This window comes from Lynx canadensis, chromosome D1 (genome assembly GCF_007474595.2).
Source record: "Lynx canadensis isolate LIC74 chromosome D1, mLynCan4.pri.v2, whole genome shotgun sequence".
Classification (NCBI taxonomy): Eukaryota; Metazoa; Chordata; class Mammalia; order Carnivora; family Felidae; genus Lynx; species Lynx canadensis.
The window spans coordinates 66,259,863-66,285,259 of NC_044312.2; the positions used below are offsets into that span (position 1 = coordinate 66,259,863).

Below are 25,397 nucleotides of genomic sequence, written 5' to 3' on the forward strand. Positions count from 1 at the left end.
TTTTGGGGTATGAGTTATGAACATCTAATAAGATTGGAGCCGTTTAAAAAAAGAAACGTATAGAACCTCTTCTAGACAGAGATGAAAGTATTGCATTTCCAGCAGGACAGTCCTTAGCTGTTACACTCTTACACGTTGTTAATGGTTGTTCTGTTGTGTTTGCCTAGTATTATATCCTTGGTGTTTACTATATTTTTCAATAGTTTAATCTCAGTGGGCATGCTTAGAGGGGTCTCATATAATTAAATTTCTTTACATTTTTCTTAAAGGTTATGGATTAAAAAGTCATGTCAGAACTCATACAGGAGAAAAGCCATATCGGTGTTCAGAAGATAATTGTACTAAGTCTTTCAAAACTTCAGGAGATCTACAGAAACATATAAGAACTCATACAGGTACTGGTATAAACAGATAACTGTATGTAGGCCAGGACTTTTTTTTTTTTTTTTTTTTTCAGGTCAGGAATTAATCTGCAGGGAGGGGACTTGGGGAAGGAGTCTCTGGACATTTCAGAGTTAGCTTCAAGGACTTCTCTTAAACTCCAGAAATTCTTTCCAGGAAGAGGGCTCATAATTTTTTTTAGAATCTCAAAGGGGTCCATATCCCAAAAAAAGGTGAACAATGGTCATAGACAACCAGCCCATTCAATTTGCAGGTATTATCTGAGCAGCAGGCTTATTTACCTAGGATTGCATGTCTGTGTACTAGCCCAACTGAGACCAGAACCTAAGGCACCCAGTTCCTTCTCAATTCAGCGTTGTTTCTCCTATATTAAGCTATTGCTTAAGAAAATGAACTCCTTGGCACAAAATGAACTCAGTGGCACATAGACACTGTGGCAGTGGCACATAGACCACTGGAATAGAATAGAAACCCCAGAACTAGACCCACAAACGTATGGCCAACTCATCTTTGACAAAGCAGGAAAGAACATCCAATGGAAAAAAGACAGCCTCTTTAACAAATGGTGCTGGGAGAACTGGACAGCAACATGCAGAAGGTTGAAACTAGACCACTTTCTCACACCATTCACAAAAATAAACTCAAAATGGATAAAGGACCTGAATGTGAGACAGGAAACCATCAAAACCTTAGAAGAGAAAGCAGGAAAAGACCTCTCTGACCTCAGCCGTAGCAATCTCTTACTCGACACATCCCCAAAGGCAAGGGAATTAAAAGCAAAAGTGAATTACTGGGACCTTATGAAGATAAAAAGCTTCTGCACAGCAAAGGAAACAACCAACAAAACTAAAAGGCAACCAACGGAATGGGAAAAGATATTTGCAAATGACATATCAGACAAAGGGCTAGTATCCAAAATCTATAAAGAGCTCACCAAACTCCACACCCGAAAAACAAATAACCCAGTGAAGAAATGGGCAGAAAACATGAATAGACACTTCTCTAAAGAAGACATCCGGATGGCCAACAGGCACATGAAAAGATGTTCAGCGTCGCTCCTTATCAGGGAAATACAAATCAAAACCACACTCAGGTATCACCTCACGCCAGTCAGAGTGGCCAAAATGAACAAATCAGGAGACTATAGATGCTGGAGAGGATGTGGAGAAACGGGAACCCTCTTGCACTGTTGGTGGGAATGCAAATTGGTGCAGCCGCTCTGGAAAGCAGTGTGGAGGTTCCTCAGAAAATTAAAAATAGAACAATTCTATGACCCAGAAATAGCACTGCTAGGAATTTACCCAAGGGATACAGGAGTACTGATGCATAGGGGCACTTGTACCCCAATGTTCATAGCAGCACTCTCAACAATAGCCAAATTATGGAAAGAGCCTAAATGTCCCTCAACTGATGAATGGATAAAGAAATTGTGGTTTATATACACAATGGAATACTACGTGGCAATGAGAAAAAATGAAATATGGCCTTTTGTAGCAACGTGGATGGAACTGGAGAGTGTGATGCTAAGTGAAATAAGCCATACAGAGAAAGACAGATACCATATGGTTTCACTCTTATGTGGATCCTGAGAAACTTAACGGGAACCCATGGGGGAGGGGAAGAAAAAAAAAGAGGGTAGAGAGGGAGGGAGCCAAAGCATAATAGACTCTTAAAAACTGAGAACAAACTGAGGGTTGATGGGGGGTGGGAGGGAGGAGAGGGTGGGTGATGGGTATTGAGGAGGGCACCTTTTGGGATGAGCACTGGGTGTTGTATGGAAACCCATTTGACAATAAATTTCATATATTATAAAAAAAAAAGAAAGAAAAAAAAGAAAATGAACTCCTAACAGCCCCACAGAAAGAAAGGCTTGTTACTTCCTTGTGATCATATCTCATTTCCTTTAAACTTCCTTCTCTCCTTTTCCTAAAGGGTACTTTGTTTATATCTCCCCTTCCCTCCCTTTCTTGTACTTGATTATTTGTAGAATTGGAAAACCAATGATAAAGGTAATTATTTGCTTTGGATGAGAGCTGGAAAGATTTCAGAAACTGTTGATAAGAGGTACTGTTACAAGCTATTGATTAAGCATATTATATATAGCTTAATAATTTAGTTTGAAATTTTACTACAGATGGTTTAAACATAGTGTGATAACTTTGTCCCCAGGTACTACTAAGTATTCTGAAATAGTTTAGCAAATTTCCATGGAGGATTTGTCCATTCATTAAAGTTTAACTTTTAGCTCAAATTTGATCCCAGATAGGCTTTGCTTTTTAATGTTCAGGGGGCACCCGGATGGCTCAGTCAGTTAAGCATCCAACTCTTGATTTCAGCTCAAGTCATGATCTCACAGTTTGTGAGTTCGAACCTCACATCAGGCTCTGTGATGACAGTGTGGAGACTGCTTGGGATTCATATTCTCTCTCTCTCTCTCTGCTCTTTCCCTGCTCACAGGCTTGCTTGTGCTCTCTCTCTCTCAAAATAAATAAATAAACTTAAAAAAAATACATGACTATACAGTGTTTACAAACAAAGCTGTAGGTCTCTGCTTCTATTTCATTCATGTACTTATTTTTATCCATTGTATCAGAAGCATGTTTTTCCAAATTCCTGCAAATTCTATTTGGATTTACTGTATAATGCCAACTTGTTATGTAAAAGTTATATAAAACCATAATCTAGTTCTATTAATATTTGGTCAAAACATTGAAATTGTGATTCCTTTGATAGTATGCATTTAGCAAACTACATATTTGTGTATCAGTTTTTAAATTGTAAGTATTTTCGTTGGTAAAAAGTTGGGTTGTGTAAGAGGGCTTTAGGGATGACTTTTACAAACAAGTGATTTCAGTGCAAAAATAAAGCAAGGTCCTATAGAGTCAGAGGAGTAGTGTAGTAGTGTATATATCACCATGGGAATTGTTAGAACTCTTGATTCCTTATCATCCCAACATGGCAGAGCCGGGAAAAGGTTAAGGTTGTCTAGATCCAGACAGGAGAAGGGACTTACCCAAGACAAAGTACTTTCTTTAAGTTAACATATTGAAAGAAAACTTTCTCTAAAGAAAGGATCAGAGATTCCTGCTCCTTTTTAAATGATTTCAGATTTGAGGGCAGAAATCTTTTGGAGTGTTTTTTTTACCGGCAGGAAAATCTTAATTTTACTTGACCAAAAGAAAAATAACACACTTTTATATGTGCGGGTAAATATCTATATCTATTTATCTATCTATACACAGAGATTTTTATATATCACAAGAGTTGTTTGCTTAATTCAAACTCATTCTAAAAAAGCATCAAAAACAAAGGCTATTATTTCATGCTTGACAATTTAGAGGCCCTTTGGGTTCTAAGGTTGTATAAAGCAGGTATGAAGAAAAGAAATATAATTGGCAGGTTAGACTTTTTCATAAGCTTAGTTTATGAGAATAGTAATAGTAATATATTCAGCAAGTATATGTGATGCATATTATGTGCTAGACACTGGATTTTTAAAAAACATAAATTTTTCTTTGAAGTATTACATAATAAATAAAATAGATAAGCTTTTGGAGATTCTGGTGTTTTTCTAACATAATTCTTATTCCTAACTTTTTTTTTCTTTAAATTTTTTTTATGTTTATTTGTTTTTGACACGGAGAGAAACAGAGCATGAATGGGGGGAGGGGAAGAGAGAGGGGGAGACACAGAATCTGAAGGAGGATCCAGGCTCTGAGCTGTCAGCACAGAGCCCGAGACAGGGCTCGAACCCACAAACTGTGAGATCATGACCTGAGCCGAGTCGGACACTTAACCAACTGAGCCACCCAGGCACCCCTAACTCTGTTTTTCTTTTGTATTTCTTTATGATATTTCTTTCTCTGCTTTTCTCAGCTCATTTTTAATATGCCCATCTGGATGATTCCTTCTTGGAAAGTTGTACAATGATAAGTTTTGAATAATATTCAGATTCTCCTATATAAATTTAAGCTGGGAGTAGAAGACGCTATTCATAGGGGAAAAAAACCTGAAAGGGAAGTGCAGAAGGACTCTATGAGTATGATCCTAGGCAGAATTGAAGGATAAGACATTTCAATTTTCTATGTATTTTTGCACTATTTAATTTATTCCTTTTTGTATTTTCAGGAGAAAGGCCCTTTAAATGTCCCTTTGAAGGCTGCGGTCGGTCTTTTACAACATCAAATATCAGAAAAGTGCATATTAGGACACACACAGGAGAAAGACCTTATTATTGCACAGAACCAGGATGTGGGAGGGCATTTGCCAGTGCAACCAATTATAAAAATCATGTGAGGATACACACAGGTAACAGTTTCTGATTTCTTTGCCTTCCATCTTTCTTCCATAAACCCATTTCCAAGTAATTCCTTCCTTCTCTCCTTCCTACCACTTGGCATGGTGGGGAGGGATTAAGCAGCTTAAAAAAACTTCACATTAGCATGTATACATTCATTTAGTCAGCAGACTGAACATCTGTTGTGTGTTCCCCTGCCAGGCATCAGAGGTACAGAGACAGATAAGACATAGTCCAGAGCAGTAGAACTGGGGAGAGATGGCAGATATTTAATTGCTACAGAGTGCAGTTTCTCCCATTGCGTGGACAAGATGTTATGGGAGTAGAGAGGGGGAGCAGCCATCTCTGTGGGAATGGAGAAGTATTCAAGGAAGGCTTTCCCAGGGGAAATTGACTTTTAGACTGAGTCCATCACCATGTTTCCTACATTATTAAAGTGTTCTCTAAGAAAACGGAAAAGACTGTGAAAACCCAGAGGCCTGGAAAAGAAAACCATAGATTAGAAGAAAAATGATATTTTGCTACTATAATTTGTATTCCTTTTAGGTCTTTAAGAGATTTGATTTTTACGTGTTTGTGTTGTAGAAGGAAAACAGAATTCCTGTCTGATACTTACTGTATCATTGTGTGTTACACACAGACATATACCCACTACTGAGTTCATTGACTGTTAAATAATTAGATAATTGGGGTTTTTTTAAGTTTATTTTTTTATTTTTGAGAGAGAGAGAGAGAGCATGAGTGAGGGAGAGCCAGAGAGAGACAGAGAGAATCCCAAACAAGCTACGCACTGTCAGCAAAGAGCCTGACAAAGGGCCCGAACCCACAAACCGTGAGATCATGACCTGAGCCAAAATCAAGTCACTTAACCAACTGAGCCACCCAGGCACCCCCTAGATAATTGGTATTTTATCTATATTATCTTAATATTATGTAAACATTCCTAGTGGATTATAACACAGGTGCTTAAGGGCCTTTTTATGATATTTGGGGAAATTGGCTGGGATTTTTAGATGGGCTGAGAAAACATTATTTTACCCATTTAAAGCAAATGGAATATAGACTCATTACCTGAAAGTTTGCTGTTCACCTGTTTAATGGGCAAATTAGATTCCAATAAGAGGGATGCTCACATTAAGTTTAGCTATACTGATCTTTGGAACATTTAAGAAGAGCAGTGCTTTTATTTTTAATTAATTTTTTTTAATGTTTATTTTTGAGAGAGAGAGAGTGCATGCATACAAGAGCAGAGGAAGGGCAGAGAGTGAGGGGGACAGAGAATCTGAAACAGGCTCCATACTGACAGCAGAGAGCCCAGTGTGGGGCTTGAACTCATGAACTGTGCCAAAGTCTAATGCTTAACTGACTGGCTCCCCAAGCAGTGTTCTTAAATGTGGCTGCATGTTGAATTCACTTTTTAAAAATAGAATTCTCCATATTCTATCTTCACAGTTCTGACATAATTTTACTGGGATGAGGCCCAGGCATCAGTTTATATTTTTAAAAACCCAGGTCTTTCATATGTGTACATGATTGAGAATTGTTGAAGTAGAGAGGTGCAGTAGGCAGTTAGAAATGTTGGTCTGACCCAAGAGGTAGAAAAGATTGACTAGTGATCATCAGGTAGATGATATAGTAAATGCCCGCGTTATGCAGTAAGTGGAGTACAAAGATTCAGCCATGTAAATAAAATTCAATCCACTCTTGCAAGGTTGGCTAGATAACCCAGTTGAGGCTATGCAGATAACCAGTAGGGAGCTCCAAAGTGCAATTCAAATCCATTTACATCTTGACTGTGGTTTGGTGCCACCTAGTGGCGGTTTCTGCTCCAGCCTAAATATCAATGGGACTGGTTTTCTGTTGGAATTGCCTGCCCTTTCTGTGCCTGGGCTTGCCCTCAACACATGTCTCCCATGATCATCTACCAAGATAAGAACTTTACCTTGCCCTAGTTTGAGACTATAGACTGGGCAGAGGACAGGAAGCAATTTCCCATTACTTTATATTCAAGACTTATGTTACAGATTATATTAGTGTGAGATTTTTTTACTATTTATGGGTGGTTTTACTGTGTTTAGAACCATACAAGAAAATGCAGTTATCCAAGGAAGGTATAAAATGAGAATAAAGTAAGACATGCACTTGTATGCACACATGTGTATGCACATTTTAGAAATTATATGAATATGTCCTTTAGATTTACTGAAGTGTTCAGACTATGTCTAGTAGACTTTCTAGACCTTTTTTATTATCCTTATAAAACCCTTAGGGAAAGCTGCATTTGTTATAGTAATCATTGCATTTATTATTGTGATTTTTAATACAGCATTAATGTTACTGACTTGTCTAGTTATAGGTAACAATAAATTAGTTTTATCAAGGCTTAGAGTTACCCTGGGCAACATCTCTATCCTTACTTTTCTCATCCCTTGAAATGAAGGGAAGAGTGGTATTCAGGCATGAGATAAGACTTAGAATGTAGACAGCCTTTTGAACAAAGACAAAATCATAGAGTCTTTTTTTGTGTTCTGCCTCGTAGCAGTATAGAAAGAGATTGGACAGTTCATTGGGGCACCTGGGTGCTCATTTGGTTAAGTGTCTGACTCTTGGTTTAGACTCCAGTCATGATCTCACGGTTTGTGGATTCAATCCCCAGGTAGGGCTCCATGCTGCTGGTGCAGAGCCTGCTTGGGTTCCCTCTCTCTCTCTCTCTCTCTCTCCTCCACTTGGACTCTCCCAAAATAAATAGATAATAAAACTTAAAAGGGGGGGGGGGGCGCCTGGGTGGCTCAGTCGGTTGAGCGTCTGACTTTGACTCAGGTTCATGATCTCGTGGTTTGTGAGTTTGAGCCCCGCGTCAGGCTCTGTGCTGGCAGCTCAGAGCCTGGAGCCTGCTTCAGATTCTGTGTCTCCCTCTCTCTCTGCCCCTACCCCACTTGTGCTCTGTCTCTCTCTATCAAAAATAAATGGTAAAAAAAAAAAGAAAGAGAGATTTGACAGACATCTATTTTTGCCATTAGAGGCTTTTTTTCCCCATGGGAGGAATGGATTGATTATGCCTTCATATATGTAAAAGTTGATTTTTGTGTGTATGTGTGTATGTTCTTTACTTAGGTGAAAAGCCATATGTTTGTACAGTTCCTGGATGTGACAAAAGGTTTACAGAATATTCCAGTTTGTACAAACATCATGTTGTTCACACTCATTCCAAACCATACAACTGTAATCACTGTGGAAAGACCTACAAGCAGATCTCCACACTGGCCATGCACAAACGGACGGCCCACAATGACACTGAGCCCATCGAGGAGGAGCAGGAAGCCTTCTTTGAGCCTCCCCCAGGTAAGTGTTCTTTCCAATAAATCTCTCTCTCTAGGAATCAACAGCTACCATAATTTATGATGCATAGCATTTTCTCAGATCATAAAGTTTCATTCAAATAATCACACAAATATATAATTTACAACTGTAATAAGTGGTAGCAAAAAATGGTACTTGGTGCTGTGGGATGTATAAGAAGGGAAGTTAATCTAGCCTGGGAGGTTCTTTTTCTTTTTACCCCTGTTTAGTTCTCCTCTTGTTAAAGAAACAGAAAGATGGGAATAAAATGGATTTAGGAGACCCAGCTTGAATTGCTGTTTTTCTTCTGAGAAATGGCCAGGCTGTGGTGCCAGACCTCGGTCATACTTACATACGTGATGAAGGGTTTTTTGCCTCTTGAATGTGGCTTCCGTTTGGCAAGAAAAGCTGTAATTATCCCTAAGGAAGCCCTGGAACCTTCCAACTTTGAGATCACATGTGTTTCAAGTGACAGTGGCCTGAGCTGCAGGAGCAGAGGACCCTGGCACACCTGGAGGCAGAGCAGGGCACGTGTTACCCACTGCCCCCCTGTTGTCTAGAGCAGTCTGGGCTTTGGTTTGAGTTGAAGTTGAGTGATGTGAGTTATTTTGCTGCTTAATAAAGTGACCCCTACATATAATTGGATGTGAATGCAAATAGTTGCAATAAATCCCCTGCAAAAGCAGTGTGAGCCTTCTGGTATTTTTAAATTCAGTACAGGTTAGCTAGACACACTTCTTACATAGGTTAAAGTAACAGCTACTACGAGAGATCTAGAGAGCGGATAGGGGTTAATTAGGTGGAGACGCAGGGATTTCGCAGGGAGGGGAAATAAGGAGCAAAGGTAAGAGAACATTCTGAATAGAGGGAATGGCAAATACAAAAAGCCCTGAGGTTGGGGAGAGCAAAGTAAATTGGAGAGACTAAAAGAAGCCTGGCCAATGTGGCACTTCTGCCTGGGAAGGCAGTATGAAATGAGGCTGGAGAGCAAGGTAGGGGCAGCTAGGCTATTCGGGTGCCCTAAGGATGTTGATCTTAAGCATGAGAACGGCAGAGCACTCCCAAATAACTTATAGTTGATTTATGTGCTATTAGGTATTGTTGTAAGGAGACAAAAACATTCATTTCATAAGAATAAACTCTTGGGGGAAAAAATATTTTAGAGGATCCCATTCTGTGATGTCACGTAAGTAACTTAGCATAGGTAAATAGGTAAAGTAAGTGAGTAGGTTTTCTTAAAAAAACACACACACCCAATAAAACAAAGCCTGGGCCATCCTACTGTTTCACTGAGTACCTCCTAAACAAAGTAGACTTAAAAATTAAAAGAAATCATATTTTCTCATTCTTATATTGAAGTGTTGGAGAGTAAGGGAAAGAACAGATCATTCACTCCCTGCTGAAATGATTCCCTGTAGTTCTAATTTGTTTTTTCAGATATCTGTCATGTGATGGTGAAAAAATAACAATTCCTTCAGTCCTGAATGCTATAGTACTTTCTAGCCAAAGCACTGTAAGTGGGCATGGTTACAAAACCCAACAACTGCTGAATCCTTGCAGTTAGAAAGCAGGCTTTTTTTTTTTTTTTTAAATAGGCTGGACAAGCTTAGGTTTTGAAATTCTTCCTTTCTAAAGCTTCTTCAGTCTTTTTCCTTTAGTGCTGATTTTTCAGACTGTCTGAATTTCTTGTATTTTAGAAAGTAGTCTGTAATATAATGATACAGATTTTATTTAAAAAATAATAAAGATTATTTTTCCAAGAATAGGGATGGATTTGTACTCCTTTTCTCTCATATAATTCTCTAGGTATGGTAGCCCATTGGAATAATGGTATATAAATAGCTGTGAAACAGAACAAAAAGACATGAAATAATGACTGGAGATTTTACCATGATGACCATAGCCATAGGAGTGCATGCATCAGCCACTAACTTTGAGAAGTACTGTTAAATTAGCATAAGTCCTTCTTTGAAGGAAGAAAAAAACATATTTACCCTCCTTCTGGCTTCCTGGGAGGTGAAAAGTGATGAAAAAATAGATCAGCAGACTTCCTGGTTGCCAAGTATAGCACTAATGGACTGTTGAAATTGCTGTCTACTTGCTGGTTCTTCATGACCTAAGGAAGTGGATGGGTGCTCCTGTTCTGTCCCTTATTAAATGATTAACCTCTCCCCAGATAATGTGCCATTACATTGTCTTTACACAATGTGGTCATTGTGTACTGATGACTTGTGGTCAATCACTTGTGTTAAAGAGTAAGTAATTTAGTATTAGTAGGTTCTGTTTACACACCGTTCTGGTTTTGCGGCTAATGTTTATGAAGATTGTGTTATCATATTTAAAAGCTTCTTAAGTGACTGCAAGAACTTAGCATACTTGCCATGTTGGAAGGGTTATTTGCCAGGCAGTCTTCCTGTTCAGTACTCCCCCTGCCCCCCAGCACACATGCACAGTATCACATAATTACTCCAATTAAGAATAAGAGTGGTCTCCCAAAATTAGAATATTTAAATTTGATGTGGAAAGGTTTGGTTTGGTCTGCTTTGATTTGGCTTGGCTTTACAAAAGTAAAGGTAGAGGAATTAAAAGGAGGTGCTAGAAGCCATGTGATTTGGACTATAACATGTATACATTTTAATTTGTATAAATGTCTCTGTCATATTTACAGTATTCTCTGTTTTTGAAATGCGAATCAAAACTATAATGTGATACCACCTCACACCTGTCAGAATGGCTAAAATCAACAACACAAGAAACAACAGGTGTTGGTGAAGATATGGAGAAAAAGGAATCCTTGTGCACTGTTGGTGGGAATGCAAACTGGTGCAGCCACTCTGAAAACAATATGGAGGTTCCTCAAAAAGTTAAAAATAGAGCTATTTTTAATCCAGCAATGACACTACTGGCTATTTACCTAAAGAATACAAAAACACTAATTCAGAGTGTTATACCAGCACACTGAAATATTATTCAGTCATAAAAAAGAATGAAATCTTGCCATGTGCAATGACATGGATGGAGCTAGAGAGTATTATGCTAAGTGAAATAAGTCAGAGAAAGACAAATACCATACGATTTTACTCATATGTGAAATTTAAGAAACAAAACAAGCAAAGAGAAAGAGAGACAAATCAAGAAACAGGATCTCAACTCTGGAGACCAAACTGATGGTTACCAGAGGACAGGTGGATGGGTTGGGGGAGGGATTACATAGGTGATAGAGATTAAGGAGTGCATTTGTCATGATGAGCACCAGATGATGTATGGAATTGTTGAGTCACTGTATTGTACACCTGAAACAAATACAACACTGTGTGTTAACTGGAATTAAAGTAAAAACTTGGGAAAAAAGTAAATATTCAAAGTGATAAAAAAAAAAGAGAGAGAGAAAATATCCTCTGTTTTCTAAACAGCTTGCTTGGTTGGTCAAATAAATGATTCATTTGTTTTAAATAGGTCAAAGTGAAGATGTTCTTAAAGGGTCCCAGATCACGTATGTTACAGGTGTAGAAGGGGATGATGTTGTGTCTACACAAGTAGCCACAGTAACCCAGTCTGGGTTGAGTCAACAAGTTACACTCATATCCCAGGATGGGACTCAGCATGTAAGTATCCACCAAAAGCCAAACAAGTTAAATATTGTTTCTCTGAACATGGGCATGAAAGGCAGGTTGGGCCTTAATCGAGGAAAGCCTTGAATATCAGCTTGCAAGCAATGCTAGATCTCCCGAAGGCTTTCTAGTAATCTGCTGAAAGAGGCTACATACAAGAACATTAGGAGAGACAGGATGGTTGTGAGCCCAGCATTCCCATGGTGTTATTGGTGTAGCTCAAAGGTGAGGTGGTAAAGGTCAGAACCACAGTGAAATGGAGGGCTTGAAAAGTAAAGGATCTGTGTGAAAATTTAATTCAGAGAAAGGATAGGATTTAGTAGCTGATTAGATCCAAGAGGTGAGATTGAGAAACCAACAGAGCCTTGGCTGAGGGGTTGATCATTAAAAGATCCTGGGAAGTCAGTGATGGGCAAAACTTATAAAATTTCCAAAGTGTGTCTCTCTCCCTCCCTGGAGTCATGGAAGTTCACTTATCTCCCAGAATTCATAGAAAGGTATCTTGATTTTCCCAGGAAAAGCAGTATAATGGTTATTCTCTGAACGTTTCTAGATGCCACTAGCCTAAAATAATCCAGACTTTATTTTATTTTTAGGTTCCAACTAAGGTTGTCTTAGTACCTGGTAGAAATGAGCATATGGGGTTCTTTATCCTCCTATAACTGTCTCTTCCATGGAGAACTCTCTCCTTACTTGTCTCAGAGCTTACCTCCCATGATGAATCTGCCCTTTGTGTTGATAACTGTTACCATGCTGATGCTAACTAGGAAGCAGCACATATTCAGGATTGGAAAATTAAAAGTGCTTGTACCATCCCATTCATTCCCTTCCCCCTCACTTTTGATGCCACTAATTCCTCACCCTCACAGTATTCTTTGTCCACTGATTGCTGTGCAAGATTAAACATATTTACTAACCCGGTTTTAATTTAGCATCAATCCTAAGACTTTTTCTTGAATTAGATCATCACAGACAGAGGCCCTCTGGAAGTAATGTGATGTAACCTCCCTCCCTCCCTCCCAAGAGAATTCCCCTCTCCAGGAGCCCCCAAACAGATAAGGCAGTTTCAAAAGAATCAGCCTGTTCCATTGTTGGGTAATTCTAATGTTTATCAGACTGGAACCTCCTGCTATGTCAGCCACTCCTGGCTCCTCTCTGACCACATAAAGTGAGCCTCATCCCCCTTCATGTGTTCCAGAGCAGCTATTTTCCTTATCCTGATGTATTTTCTCCAGATGTAACCTTCCCATTTCCTTCAGGGATTAGATTTCTCTTCCATTCCTTTAGTCAGTTAAATAGCAAACATTTATGGAATGTCTACCCAATGCCAGATACTTTGGTTGGCTTAATGTGGGGAATATAGGAAGGGGGGGGTATCATAGTCAAGGAGGAGAGAGATATTTCTAAATGAACAATAACCTCTTATGATGGGTATGTAATTGAGGAATGTGTAAAGTGCGGTGGCAGCCTGTTGGAAGGAGTAAATGATTATTCCTGAAGGAATCTTGGAGACCCTTTTAGAGAATGGCCATTTAGTTGGATCTTTTTTTTTTTTAACATTTATTCATTTTTTCCGAGACAGAGACCGAGCACGAGTTGGGGAGGGGCAGAGAGAGAGAGGGAGTCACAGAATCTGAAGCAGGCTCCAGGCTCCAAGCTGTGAGCACAGAGCCCAATGCGGGGCTTGAACTCACGGACAGCGAGATCATGACCTAAGCTGTAGTTGGATGCTTAATTGACTGAGCCACCCGGGTGCCCCCCATTTAGTTGGATCTTGAGGAGTTTTCATGCGTTTGTCAGGCAGAGTGAAGGGAAGGGAAAAGCCAGGAAAATAGAAGAGAATATGACACTCTGGGACTGCAAATGATTAGTTGTGGCTGGAATGCCAGCTGCTGGTTTAGAAGTAGTGGAAGATGAGTCTAGAGATGCTGTTAAAGGCCAGATTGCAAAAGGTCATGAATACCATGTAAAAAGTCTAAACTCTAGTGATGGGGGGCCCTGGGCATTTGAACAGGGAGCATAATGAAATTTGTTCTTTTAAAGAGGTGTCAAGGTAGAGGATGGCTTAAGAAAGGGTTAGACTGAGTACCTAAAAAGAAGTTGTATTATTGTGGAAAGTCAGACAAGGAAAAAGTAAGGGTGTGAATTGGCAGTAGAGATGGAGAGGAGGAAGTGCATTTAAGAAATAGCTTGGGGCGCCTGGGTGACTCAATCGGTTAAGCATCCAACTCTTTTTTTTTTTTTTTTAAGTTTATTTATTTTGAGAGAGATAGAATGAGCAGGGGAAGAGCAGAGAGAGAAGGAGACAGAGAATCCCAAGCAGGCTCCATGCAGGTAGCACAAAGAGCCCCACACGGGGTTCGAATCCACGAAACCATAAGATCACGACCTGAGCCAAAATCAAGAGTCAGATGCTTACCACCTGAGCCATCCAGGTGCCCCAGGCATCCAACTCTTGATCTCAGCTCAGGTCTTGATCTCAGGGCCATGAGTTCAAGCCCTGTGTTAGGCTCTGCACTGGGCTGAAGTCTACTTTAAATAAAGAAAGAAAGAATCAGTTTGGGGGTACCTAACTGGCTCAGTCAGTGGGACATGCAACTCTTGATCTCTTGGTCTTGGGGTTATTAGTTGGAACCCCATGTTGGACATAAAGATGACTTTAAGATCTTTAAAAAAGAAAAAGGTTTTCTGACGATCTCTTTCTAAAGAGTTTATTCCATTATAGAATTCTTATTTGCTCCACAGAGTAGACTTATTTAAGGACTAGGCCTAGTCCTTACTAAAGATTGCCAAATAGAACAAGAAACAGACTGATATGTAAAATGCATTGTGTTGCAGGTCAACATATCTCAAGCTGACATGCAAGCCATTGGCAATACCATCACGATGGTAACGCAGGATGGCACACCCATCACGGTCCCAGCTCACGACGCAGTCATCTCCTCGGCAGGAACGCACTCTGTTGCTATGGTTACTGCTGAGGGCACAGAAGGGCAGCAGGTGATTGCTATTTTTTTATATTAATCAATACATATATCATCAAAACTATTTCATAGATATACAGGGTAGTGTGGTGGTTAATCTCACACGCTTTGGATTGAATTCCAGGTTTACGGCTTATTAGCCACATGACCTTCTGAGTCTGAGGTTTTCCTGCTCTGTAAAACAGGAGTGATTGTAGCATCTACACCATGAGGTTGATATAAGGATTGAATGAGATAATACGTACATAGTACTTAATATAAAGCCTAGGTATATATTAAGGGTTCATTAATGGTTCATAAAGTGTTCACCAGATACTTAGGAAAAATTCATCGGCAAAATTTATTTAATATTTTGAATAATATAGTCACATAGTTCAAAAATCAAAAAGTATATACAGGTATGCAGTGAAAAGTCTCCCTCCTACCCCTGCCTCCATCAACCTCGTTCTTGCCTCCATAGAGATAATCCACTGTTATTAGTTTCTTGTGTAGTCTTCCAGCCATTCATTAGGCATATACAAATAAATAGAAATAGTCCTCTTCTCCACTTTTGTTTTTCTTATGGTAGTAAACTATACTGTTCTTCACCTTGGGTTTTTTTTTTTTTTAACTTAATGATACATCTAGAAAATGTTTCTATTTCATTATGTAGAGAGCTTCCTCATTCTTTTTTAAAGCTGTCTCATATTTTACTCTATGAACACTCTAATCGAAGTCTTGTGCTGTTTCAAACATATAACTTTGTGCTCATGTGATTTTGCATATGGGTGAGTATGTCTGCCAGGTAAATCCTAGAGAGGAGTTGCTGGGTGAAAAGATACATGCATTTGTAATTGGGGTAAGTAGTGCCAAGCTTCCCTTCTAGTGTTGTACAGTCCACAGTACCACCAGCAGCATTCGAGAGCGCCTCTTCCCTTCTGTATAGTCAATACAAAGGTACTAAACTTTTGGATTTTTGCCAATCTCATGTATCTCTCTGTAGTTTTAATTTTTCATTTCCCTTAAAATCCATGATATTAATACATTTTACATCTTCTTGTACTATGCTGACAGCAATGTTGAGATTCACTGCAGCTACCTTACCATGTTCAATGAAAGAGTCTGTCAAAATTAGTAGCTCTCATTCATTTATAAATTCAATACCATCACAATCAAAATTCCAGAGGCTTTTTTGAAGATATTAAATAATCTCACTTTAAAATATACATGAAAATGGAAAGGACCTATGATAAACAAAACAAGAAAAAAGAACAAGGTTGAAAGAAAGTCTTCTACACCTTGAAATACAAAACTCAGAATCATAAAGCTTCTAGAAGAGAAGTGAATACTTTTGCAAACTTGGCTAAAGATTTCCTAAAAATGCACTACCAAGGAAAGAAAAAAACATAAATTGAACTTCGTCAAAATTAACTCTGCTCACCAAAAGACACCATTAAGAAAAGCCTCAAACTGGGAAAAAGATAAGATAAGCCTCTTAAGAAGAAGATAAGCCTCAAACTGAGAAAAATATATTTACGCTATATATATCAGTGGAATTGAGAATAGATAACAAACTTCTACAAATCAACAATAAAAAGATGAATAATAGGCCATAAAAAATGAGCAAAATTAATTAAAAATGTATTTTTTGAGGCGGGGGGGGTGCACAAGTGAGCGAGGGGCAGAGAGAGAATCCCAGGAGGTGCAGAGAGGGAGAGAGAGAGTGTGAGAGGGAGTGAAGTGGGGCTCACCCGAAGCGGGGCATGGGCTCCTGAGCTATGAGATCATGACCTAAGCTAAAGTCAGATGCTTAACGACTGAGCCACCCAGGCACCCTAAATAAAAAATTTTTTAATGAGCAGATCATTTGACCACTCACTTGAACAAACCTCTCATAAAAGAAGACTCAAGAACGGCCAATGACACAAAAAAAGCGCTCAAAATGACTAAAATAAAAGACTTGACATTTGGTAAAGATGCGAAGCAGCTAAAATATTTGTACATGCTAGTGGGAGTGTAAAATGATACAACCACTTTGGAGAACTGTTTGGTGGTTTCTTATACTCCACGACCCAGCAATTCCACTAGAATACATATTATACGATTTCACTTACGTGAAATCCAAGAACAGACCAAACAAATCCATGGTGATAGAAATCAAAAAATGCTGCTTGACTGGGGGAAGGAAATTGATGGAATGGAATATGAAGGAACTGTTCTCTATTTTGTTTTAGGTGGTGGTTCCACAGATGTATCTAACTGTCAAAACTCAACAGAACACCTAAAGATTCATGCATTTTTATTGTTTGCTAATTATGCCCGATGCAAAAACAGAAACAAACTCGAAACCCAGCCACTAGCTTTCAGGCTGTCTTATGGAATGGTCCCAGTCATTTCCATGGCTCTAGGATTCCTGGATTGGGTGTATGACACAGCCTGGGTAAATACACCTTGTACCAGTTATAGTTGCAGGTCTGTAAGAATAGTGGCCCTAAACCAAGCATTCTTTTGTAGCTTATCTGTAGCCTGGGGACTAGGAAAATTTTAGGAGAGGCGGTTTTGAGGGCTGGAATGAAGGCAGGCAGCTTTCAGCAAGCAGGGATATCACAACAGGAGCGGGGGTTTCTCTTGAGGACCAGCTGCTGCCACATCTCCTTCTGCTGCAACTGTAGGCCATTGGGCAACTGATGACTATCTACTTGGGGTGTCCAGACACCACCTTTGAATTATCTGTAACCCTTAAATTACCTATTTCTTTACATGCACAGGAAGAAAGCAAGTGGTCTTTCCCTGCCTTTTTTTTTTTTTTTTAAATTAAGGTCATTGGATTTCTTAGCCTCAGTTTTCCAGGTGCCTTGAAAACCTAGTTAGCAGGTACAGACAGTATCTACTTTTTGTTAATTTTTTTTGTTAATTTCAGATTATAAAAGTAATATATATTCTTAATGTAATAGAATAAAGAGTCTAGAAGTAAACCATCAAATATATAGTCCATTAAATCTCAACAATTAAAATTTGACTAGTGGGAAAGGATGGTCTTTTAAACAAATGGTGCTGGTAAAAAAAATATCCACATGAGAAAGAATGATGTTGGACCCTTACCTTATATCATATATAAAAATTAACTTTTTGAAAGAAAACATGAAAATCTTCATGATCTTGGATTGGGAAATTATTTCTTATGTATGACAGTTATTTCTTATGTATCACAGCAGAGGCAATGAAAGAAGAAATAGATAAATTAAACTTGTTAAAAATTAAAAACTTTGTGCATTAAAGGCTACTACCAGGAGAGTGAAAAGACATTCTACATAATGAGAGAAAATATTTGCAAATTATGTTATCTGATAAGGATTAATATTTAGAATAAAGACTTCCTATAACTCAACAAGAAAAAAACAAGCAATCCAATTTAAACATGAGCAAAGGACTTGAATAGACATTTCTCCAAGGAGTTTTACAGATGGCCAATTAGCATATGAAAAGATGCTCAACATCGTTAGTTATTAGGGAAACACAAATCAAAACCACAGTGAGATACCACTTCACCCCCATTAGTTTAGGCTGTTATCCAAAAAACAGTACCAAGTGTTGACGAAGATGCAGAGACATCTTGTGCATTGCTCATAGGAATGTAAAACGGTGCCAGTACTGTGGAAAACAGTATAGCAGTTCCTCAAAGAGTTGAACATAGTGAGCATCTGGCTGGCTCAGTTGGTACAGTATGCAGCTCTTGATCTTGGGGTCATGAGTTCAAGCCCCACATTGGTCTTAGAGCCTACATAAAAAAAAAAAAAAAGAAAAAAAAAGAAAGAGTTGACATAGAACTACATATGATCCACTAATACCACTTGCAGATATATTTCCAGAAGAATTAAAAATAGAGATGCAAACTAAAAATCAGCTATAATCTTTTGATGTTAAAATAACTAGTCTCAACATTTAGGATTACTTACTTCGTGTGTGTGTGTGTGTGTGTGTGTGTGTGTGTGTATGTATACAGAGTTAGGATTATAATTTTGTATTCCTGTCATCCATCTAACACTACATTCTGAGCACTTTCTCATACCAATTAAATGTTCTTGTAAAAGGATTCTTATCATTTGTAAAATAATCTATCAAATGGAACTCATTAACTCATTCCACAAACATAAATTGTTGTATAAGCCTTTGATTATCTTCATAGGAACAAACTCTAGCGTGGAATTACTGGATTAATGATATAAAGTATTTTAAGCTGTTTGCTACATACTGCCAAATTTTCTTCCAAAAAGTTTTAATTGCACCATGGATCTAAAAGCTTTCTTGGTTCACTGTACTCTTTTTGCTAGCATTGAAGATTTTTAACATATTTGCATAATTCACAAGCAGAAGTTGAATTCTATTTTATTTTCATTTGTCTGATCATTAACGAGGTTGAACATGTTTTTCAGATCGACTCACAATCTATTTTTTCTTAATTGAGGTAAAATTTACAGTGAAATGTACAAATTTTAAATTTACAATTCAGTGAGTTGTTACACATACACACGCATATAACACCATCCCCAACATTTTCATCACCCCCAGAAAGTTCCCTTGTCATCCCTTCCAGTCAATCCCTAGTCTTTTCAGTTTTCCTAGTTAAATGGAAATCTAATTTTAAGTCCCAACAGGTAGGGGTGCCTGGGTGGCTGAGTTGGTTAAGCGTCCGACTCCTAATTTCACCTCAAGTCACGATCCCAGGGTTGTGGGATTGACCCCCACCTTAGGCTCTGCGCTGAACATGGAGCCTGTTTAAGATTCTCTCTCTCCCTCTACCCCTCTCTCCTGCTCATTCTCTCTATATATAAAATTTTTAAAAAAGTTTTTTTTAATTAAAAAAAATGCATCAGGTAAACAAGAGAAAATAGTATATATTATGTTTCACTGATCCCAACTCAGGAATAAATAGACATTTGAGATATGAATTACTCTACATGTGTAACGTACCAAGCAGCCACTTAGGGTAGGAGATCCTAAGCATGGTCACGTCTGTCCTGGTTAATGAAGCCTGGTGTATCAGACCTACCTGCCAAGTATCCTCTACCCTGTTATGTCATTGGTTCACATAAGCTTAGATAAATGCCTTCTTTTTGAGCCTCAACTTCTTCAAACAAAAAAGAGTCTAAGATAGACAATATAGAAGTTCTCTTCCAACTTTAGGCTTCTACAAGTCTGTGGTCAGAAGGGAGTTTTTCCTTTCAAATTTCAAGACAGTCCCTTGCATTAAATGGAGTTTAATGTATTTAATCATAGCTTTATTTTGTGTATTTTTTGTTTAAGGTCGCAATTGTGGCTCAGGACTTGGCAGCATTCCATACTGCCTCATCAGAAATGGGGCATCAACAGCACAGCCATCATTTAGTAACCACAGAAACCAGACCTCTGACCTTAGTGGCAACATCCAATGGCACCCAGATTGCAGTTCAGGTGAGTTCTATAGCAGCTGTCCTCAGTCAACAGGAAGACCTACTTCCTAGCTCTCAACCTTGCACATTGTGCTTTATTCAGAACCTTTAGGGGAGGCTGGGGACAGACTAATCTGTGTCACTTGGCCACTAGAAGGAAATTGCTGTGTTTGAGGTGGTTTCAAAGAGACTGGCACTTTGTTCGCTATTATCTTTACGTTTTTTAGGGGAATTTATAGTAAGAAAAATAAAGCTTCTGGTATACATCCCAGCATGCACCCAGCCAGCTATCTTTACTTTCAAAATAAGTCTAATTAAGCAGGATTCTGTAAAGCACTTGGAAATGAACCTAGTGTAAATGTAGACCCAAATTAGTCCTCTGAGAATCACTGCACAGCCCCATTTTATGTTGGGGCAACATCAGAAGACAGAAGAAACTATTCTTGGGGAAGTCACTGGATTCAGGAAGACAGTCTAGAATACAGATTACCTTTCCTTGGGAAGAGTTGTTTTTCATGTATTTACTTGGAAAAGAGTTAGAACACACTCAGGAAAATGCCAACCATTGTTTTTAATTTAGTTTATGGTATAGAAGCTAAAGACTCAGGAAGCTCTCTGAATACCTCCATTGGAAAAGATGAGCATCTTTTGTCCATTGCATGAGTGAAGGTTTATCAAAGTCCTAAAGGAAGAGGTGCCTGGTGGCTCAGTTGGTTAAGCATGTGACTCTTGATTTCGGCTCAGGTCATGGTCTCACAGTTTGTGAGTTCGAGCCCACGTCGGGACTCTGGGCCGATGGTACGGAGCTTGCTTGGGATTCTCTCTCTCCCCTCTTCTCTGCCCCTCCCTTCCTGTCTCTCTCTCTCTCTCTCTCTCTCTCAAAATAAATATATAAGCTTAAAAGATATAAGCTTAAATAATATAAGCTTAAAAGAAAATCCTAAAGAAAGATGGAACGCCTGGCTGACTCAGTAGGTAAAGCATGCAATTCTCAGTCTCAGGGTCATGAGGTTCAAACCCCAGGTTGGGCACGGAGCCTACTTAAACAAAACAAAACTGCAAAATCCTACAGTAAGAAACTACATTATTCTCCTGCAAGAATTTTTTGTGTGCTCTTAATGATTGGATCAGCAGTCGTATCTTAACGAGTCCAGGTGTCAGAATTACAGAGATTTTACTTCGGGCATATACTGTTTCTTCGGTATTATCTTGACTGTGGCTTTGTGTCTGTTCCTGTTTCAGCTTGGAGAACAGCCATCTCTGGAAGAAGCCATCAGAATAGCATCTAGGATCCAACAAGGAGAAACACCAGGGTTGGATGATTAATCCTCAGAACAGTGGAGCATCGCAGCAGGAGGAGCCTTTCGTCTTCGGGCAGCAGACACCCAGGAACCCGGGCCCAGGAAAATTAGAATTTTTCCATTCCTGAGATACTGTACACGTTTTTATGCAAGAGTGGAGAACATTTTATTCTTGACACTTTTGTGTATATAACCCTTGGAATAGATTCCCAAACTGATTCATTGTGTACAAGGATGTATGAAATTAGGGCAATACAGTAAATTTTCATGTTACTCTTTTATCAGTTCACAAACTCCTAGAGTCCACATGCAAGATCAGCAAAGTCTTATGGAGTCTTATGATGGATTTTTAACTTACTGTGACAAATAAAATAAAGGCTGTATCTAAAATGTTAAAGGTTCTATACTTCAAACAATCAATTCCAGAAGCCATCATGGATAATAAAGGATGTAAAGCCTTCAAATATTTCCCCAAGTTAATAGAGTGTCTGCAGTTTTTGTTCTACTGTATACGTGTCTGGTTTTTTTTTGTACCTCACGGTTTGAAAACTATTCATTATAGTTTTCCATCCCTGTTAAAATACCAACTCTTCAAGCTGAAATGCTAATTATATTGAATTGGATCCATTACATTGGATTATGTATAAAATAACAAAGTTTGGTTATTTAAAATTAAAGAGTTAAATCCAGTGCTTTGGTTTTGTTAAAGATTTTAGCGTTCAGTTTTTTTTGTTACAGTTTTTTAAAAATAATGAACTATCAAAGTTTGACCATAGGCTGGAGCCCGGGATAATAGTGCTGTAATTGGACATGGCTTTCCTCTGAAAATTAGGTTAGTGGGTCCGTGTAAATTATTTATTTTTGCTTATGTACTTTTGTTTTAAAGCTTATTTACCCTAAAGTTTATTATTAATTTTGAATACAGCAATTTTTAAAATGTTACCTTTATATTTGTTTTATTAACGTGGTATGGGTGTGGGAGAGAGTGTGGTAGAAAAGAGCACAAATGCCATCAGTTATAACACAACACACATATATTGAGAGTATATTGTTTATCAAGCACAGAATAAGTATTTTTTCATACATTGTTATGCTCTTCTAACAATTTTGTGAGATATACAGGATTTATTATCCCCATTATCCCCATTTATACAAGGAGAAACAGAGGGTCCAAAGAAGTTGTGTCTCCACCCAGGCCCTCCGACTGTGAAGAGGCAAGGCAAAGACTTGAGAACCCAGGCTTTTTTTTTTTTTTTTAAATGCTTATTTTGAGAGAGAAAGAGTGCCCACACGCATGAGTGGGGGAGGGGCAGAGAGGGACAAAGAATCCCAAGCAGGCTCCCCACTGTCAGCATGGAGCCCAATGCAGGGCTCGAACTCAGATCATGACCTGAGCCGAAAGCAAGAGTCGGATGTTCAACCAACTGAGCCACCCAGGCACCCCAGAGAACCCAGTCTGACCCTCATGTCCAGTGTGCTTTCACCACACCACAACTGCCTTCTCAGATGATGCTGGCGGCAAAGATTATCAAGATGAGCTCTGGTATTTTCTGATTGCCCAATGACCAGAACACTCGAAAAACCATGTCTAATGTCAAAAATTTAGCTTAGGGTCCACCAAGTTCCAAAAAAGAAAGGAGGGGGAGGCCTGCCCTGCAGTAATCATTCCTTCACCGTGTTCACTGTGCTTTGTTTGCCAGAGAGCTGAAATGCCGCTCTCATGTTTCATTTCAAGCTTTATGGTAAAAAAGGAAAAAATGTACTGTTGTATTTAATACAAATGTTATCTTTGATGAGGTTCTTTGAAGTCTTGCTAAAAAAGGGTCATGACTTACTTATCTGAAATGGGAAACCCTTCAGGGTTGGGCAGGCGACTGGTTGCTTTCTCTTCAAAGCTCTTCACAGATATTTAACATTAGAAAGGGTCTTAGTCACACACAGATCCTGTCTTCTCTCTTGCCTGAGACCTTAAAGCACACAAAGAACTCACAGCTAAGGCCTGCTAAGTCTCAGAAAGGGGCTGGTATGGGGAGGCAGAGAAAGAAGAGGATCTGCAAAGTCACAGGGTGGTGCTCTGGCCTCCCAGCCCCAGTCCTGGCTGCTGACGGGGCTCCTCTGCTGGGCCCAGCTAGGCCTGCTGTGCTTCCCAGGACCAAGCCCACGCTATCAGCCTCCCTGGGCCCCTTACTGCCTGTGCTCAGATTCCAGGCTTTCTCCCTCACCCCAGCTCCTTTGCCAGCTAGACTGGACAGGGCTGAGCTGGACTCTGCTGGCAGGCCTGTTTATCCCTCAGCTCCAAAGAAAATGCCTTCCTACCGGCACCAGAGAAAAGGGCAGAGGGACACTGCTGGTTTGTCCCCTACCTGCCTTCCTGGGGATGGGTGGTGGCACATTTCCCCCAAGGGAAGACTCCAGCTGATGTGCAGACAGTTGCTAGTTAAGCTGGTGCAGGGTTTCTTCAGAGTGTAGGGTGCATAAAGGAGCCCTCCAAAGTTGGAAAGTCCCCAAAGACCCTTGATGAAACACAAGTACTTTACAAATGGAGCCTGTTGGAGCATAACTGCAATGGGATCCAGGCAGTTGCTCAAGGCAAAACTTAGTCTAAGAAAACCCCTCACTCTCCCAGACACAACCTGAGGCCACTACAGAGAAAAAGAACATTGCCTACAGTCTGCAGTCATTAAGAATTTAGGAAATAGAGTAAGAGAAGAACTTGGCTTCCTCAACTCTCCAAAGGTGGCAGCTGCCCCGAAGGCCGGACAGCTCTCTGTGCCCCTCCACCTTGGGGTGGTCATTTGGGTGATATCACATGCTGCCTTTCCTGCACGGCAGCTCCAGGACTAGGTAAGTAATGTCGGGAAACCATGCATTCAGCACTAAAATGGACTGGACTCCAAGGAATTTGTGTTCCAGTGTTTCCTAGCTCACATAAGACTGTAGACCAGTTGGGGTACGTGCGTGGCTCAGTTACACATCCAACTTTGGCTCAGGTCATGATCTCACGGTTCATGAGTTCAGGCCCCACATCAGGCTCTGTGCTGACAGCTCGGAACCTGGAGCCTGCTTCGGATTCTGTGTCTCTTTCTCTCTCTGCTCCTCCCCCAGTCATGCTCTCTCTCTCAAAAATAAATATAAAAAGATATATATATATATATATATATATAAAAGACTATAGACCAGTCAACTATTAGTAGATCCCAACAGTAAGAAAGCAGAGGGCAAAAAGGAAAGGGGCACAGCTGGAGTCTGTTGCCAAGGAAGGAAAGGGAGCATGTGGGAAGTGCAAAAAGGCTGCCTCAGCCCCTTCCACTTAAGCATTCTCTATACTTAGGTTTCCTCAGAGATCTTACAAAGAATACTCCAGCCAAATACCCTCTTCTCTTTTGACTGAGGAATAAGGCTGGCTCATGGACTTGTGACCAGTACAGTTGACCAGACTCTGCACTTGGGATTTAATGCACTGTGGTTGCAGTCTTGGAATTCTTTTTTTTTTTTTTATTTTGTTTTTACCGTTTATTTTTGAGACAGAGAGACAGAGCGTGAATGGGGGAGGGGCAGAGAGAGAGGGAGACACAGAATCGGAAGCAGGCTCCAGGCTCTGAGCCATCAGCCCAGAGCCCAACGCGGGGCTCAAACTCACGGACCTCGAGATCGTGACCTGAGCTGAAGTCGGACGCTTAACCGACTGAGCACCCAGGCGCCCCCAGTCTTGGAATTCTTAATAGTTTTATCTTTGTGCGTTCTTTCTTTTTTAGGTTTATTTATTTTTGAGAGAGAGAGAGAATGCAAGCAGGGGAGGGGCAGAGAGGGAGACAGAGGAACGGAACAAAAGAGGGCTCTGGGCTGACAGCAGTGAGCCCATTATGGGGCTTGAACTCACAAACCTCAAGACCATAACCCGAGCTGAAGTCAGTTGCCTAACCTAACCGACTGAGCCACACAGGTGCCCCTGAATGTGTGTTCTGCAGGTGAAGTCTCATGGAGCAATGGGACACAGTCCCACCTACAGCCTCTGTGGATGGGTTCTCTGTCACTCCCCTACCTGACCCGGTCTC

At 39.7% G+C, this 25,397-nt stretch overlaps 1 protein-coding gene across 5 annotated transcripts in view; it reads left to right on the top strand.

Annotated features, from left to right (window-relative positions):
• ZNF143 (zinc finger protein 143) overlaps positions 1-22,031 on the top strand; it is a 56,089-nt gene extending 34,058 nt beyond the window's left edge. For 4 of the 5 annotated variants that reach the window (XM_030331600.1, XM_030331602.1, XM_030331603.1 and 1 more), the window contains 7 exons: positions 270-395; positions 4,531-4,710; positions 7,814-8,041; positions 11,495-11,643; positions 14,488-14,649; positions 19,917-20,063; positions 21,284-22,031. In XM_030331600.1, the coding sequence (XP_030187460.1) occupies positions 270-395; positions 4,531-4,710; positions 7,814-8,041; positions 11,495-11,643; positions 14,488-14,649; positions 19,917-20,063; positions 21,284-21,367 (1,076 nt within the window). In that variant the 3' untranslated portion in view covers positions 21,368-22,031. Of the gene's footprint in view, positions 1-269; positions 396-4,530; positions 4,711-7,813; positions 8,042-11,494; positions 11,644-14,487; positions 14,650-16,846; positions 17,053-19,916; positions 20,064-21,283 lie in introns of those variants that run through there. The other variant, XR_003972237.1, reaches the window with a different exon arrangement.
• The last annotated feature ends 3,366 nt before the right edge of the window (positions 22,032-25,397 follow it).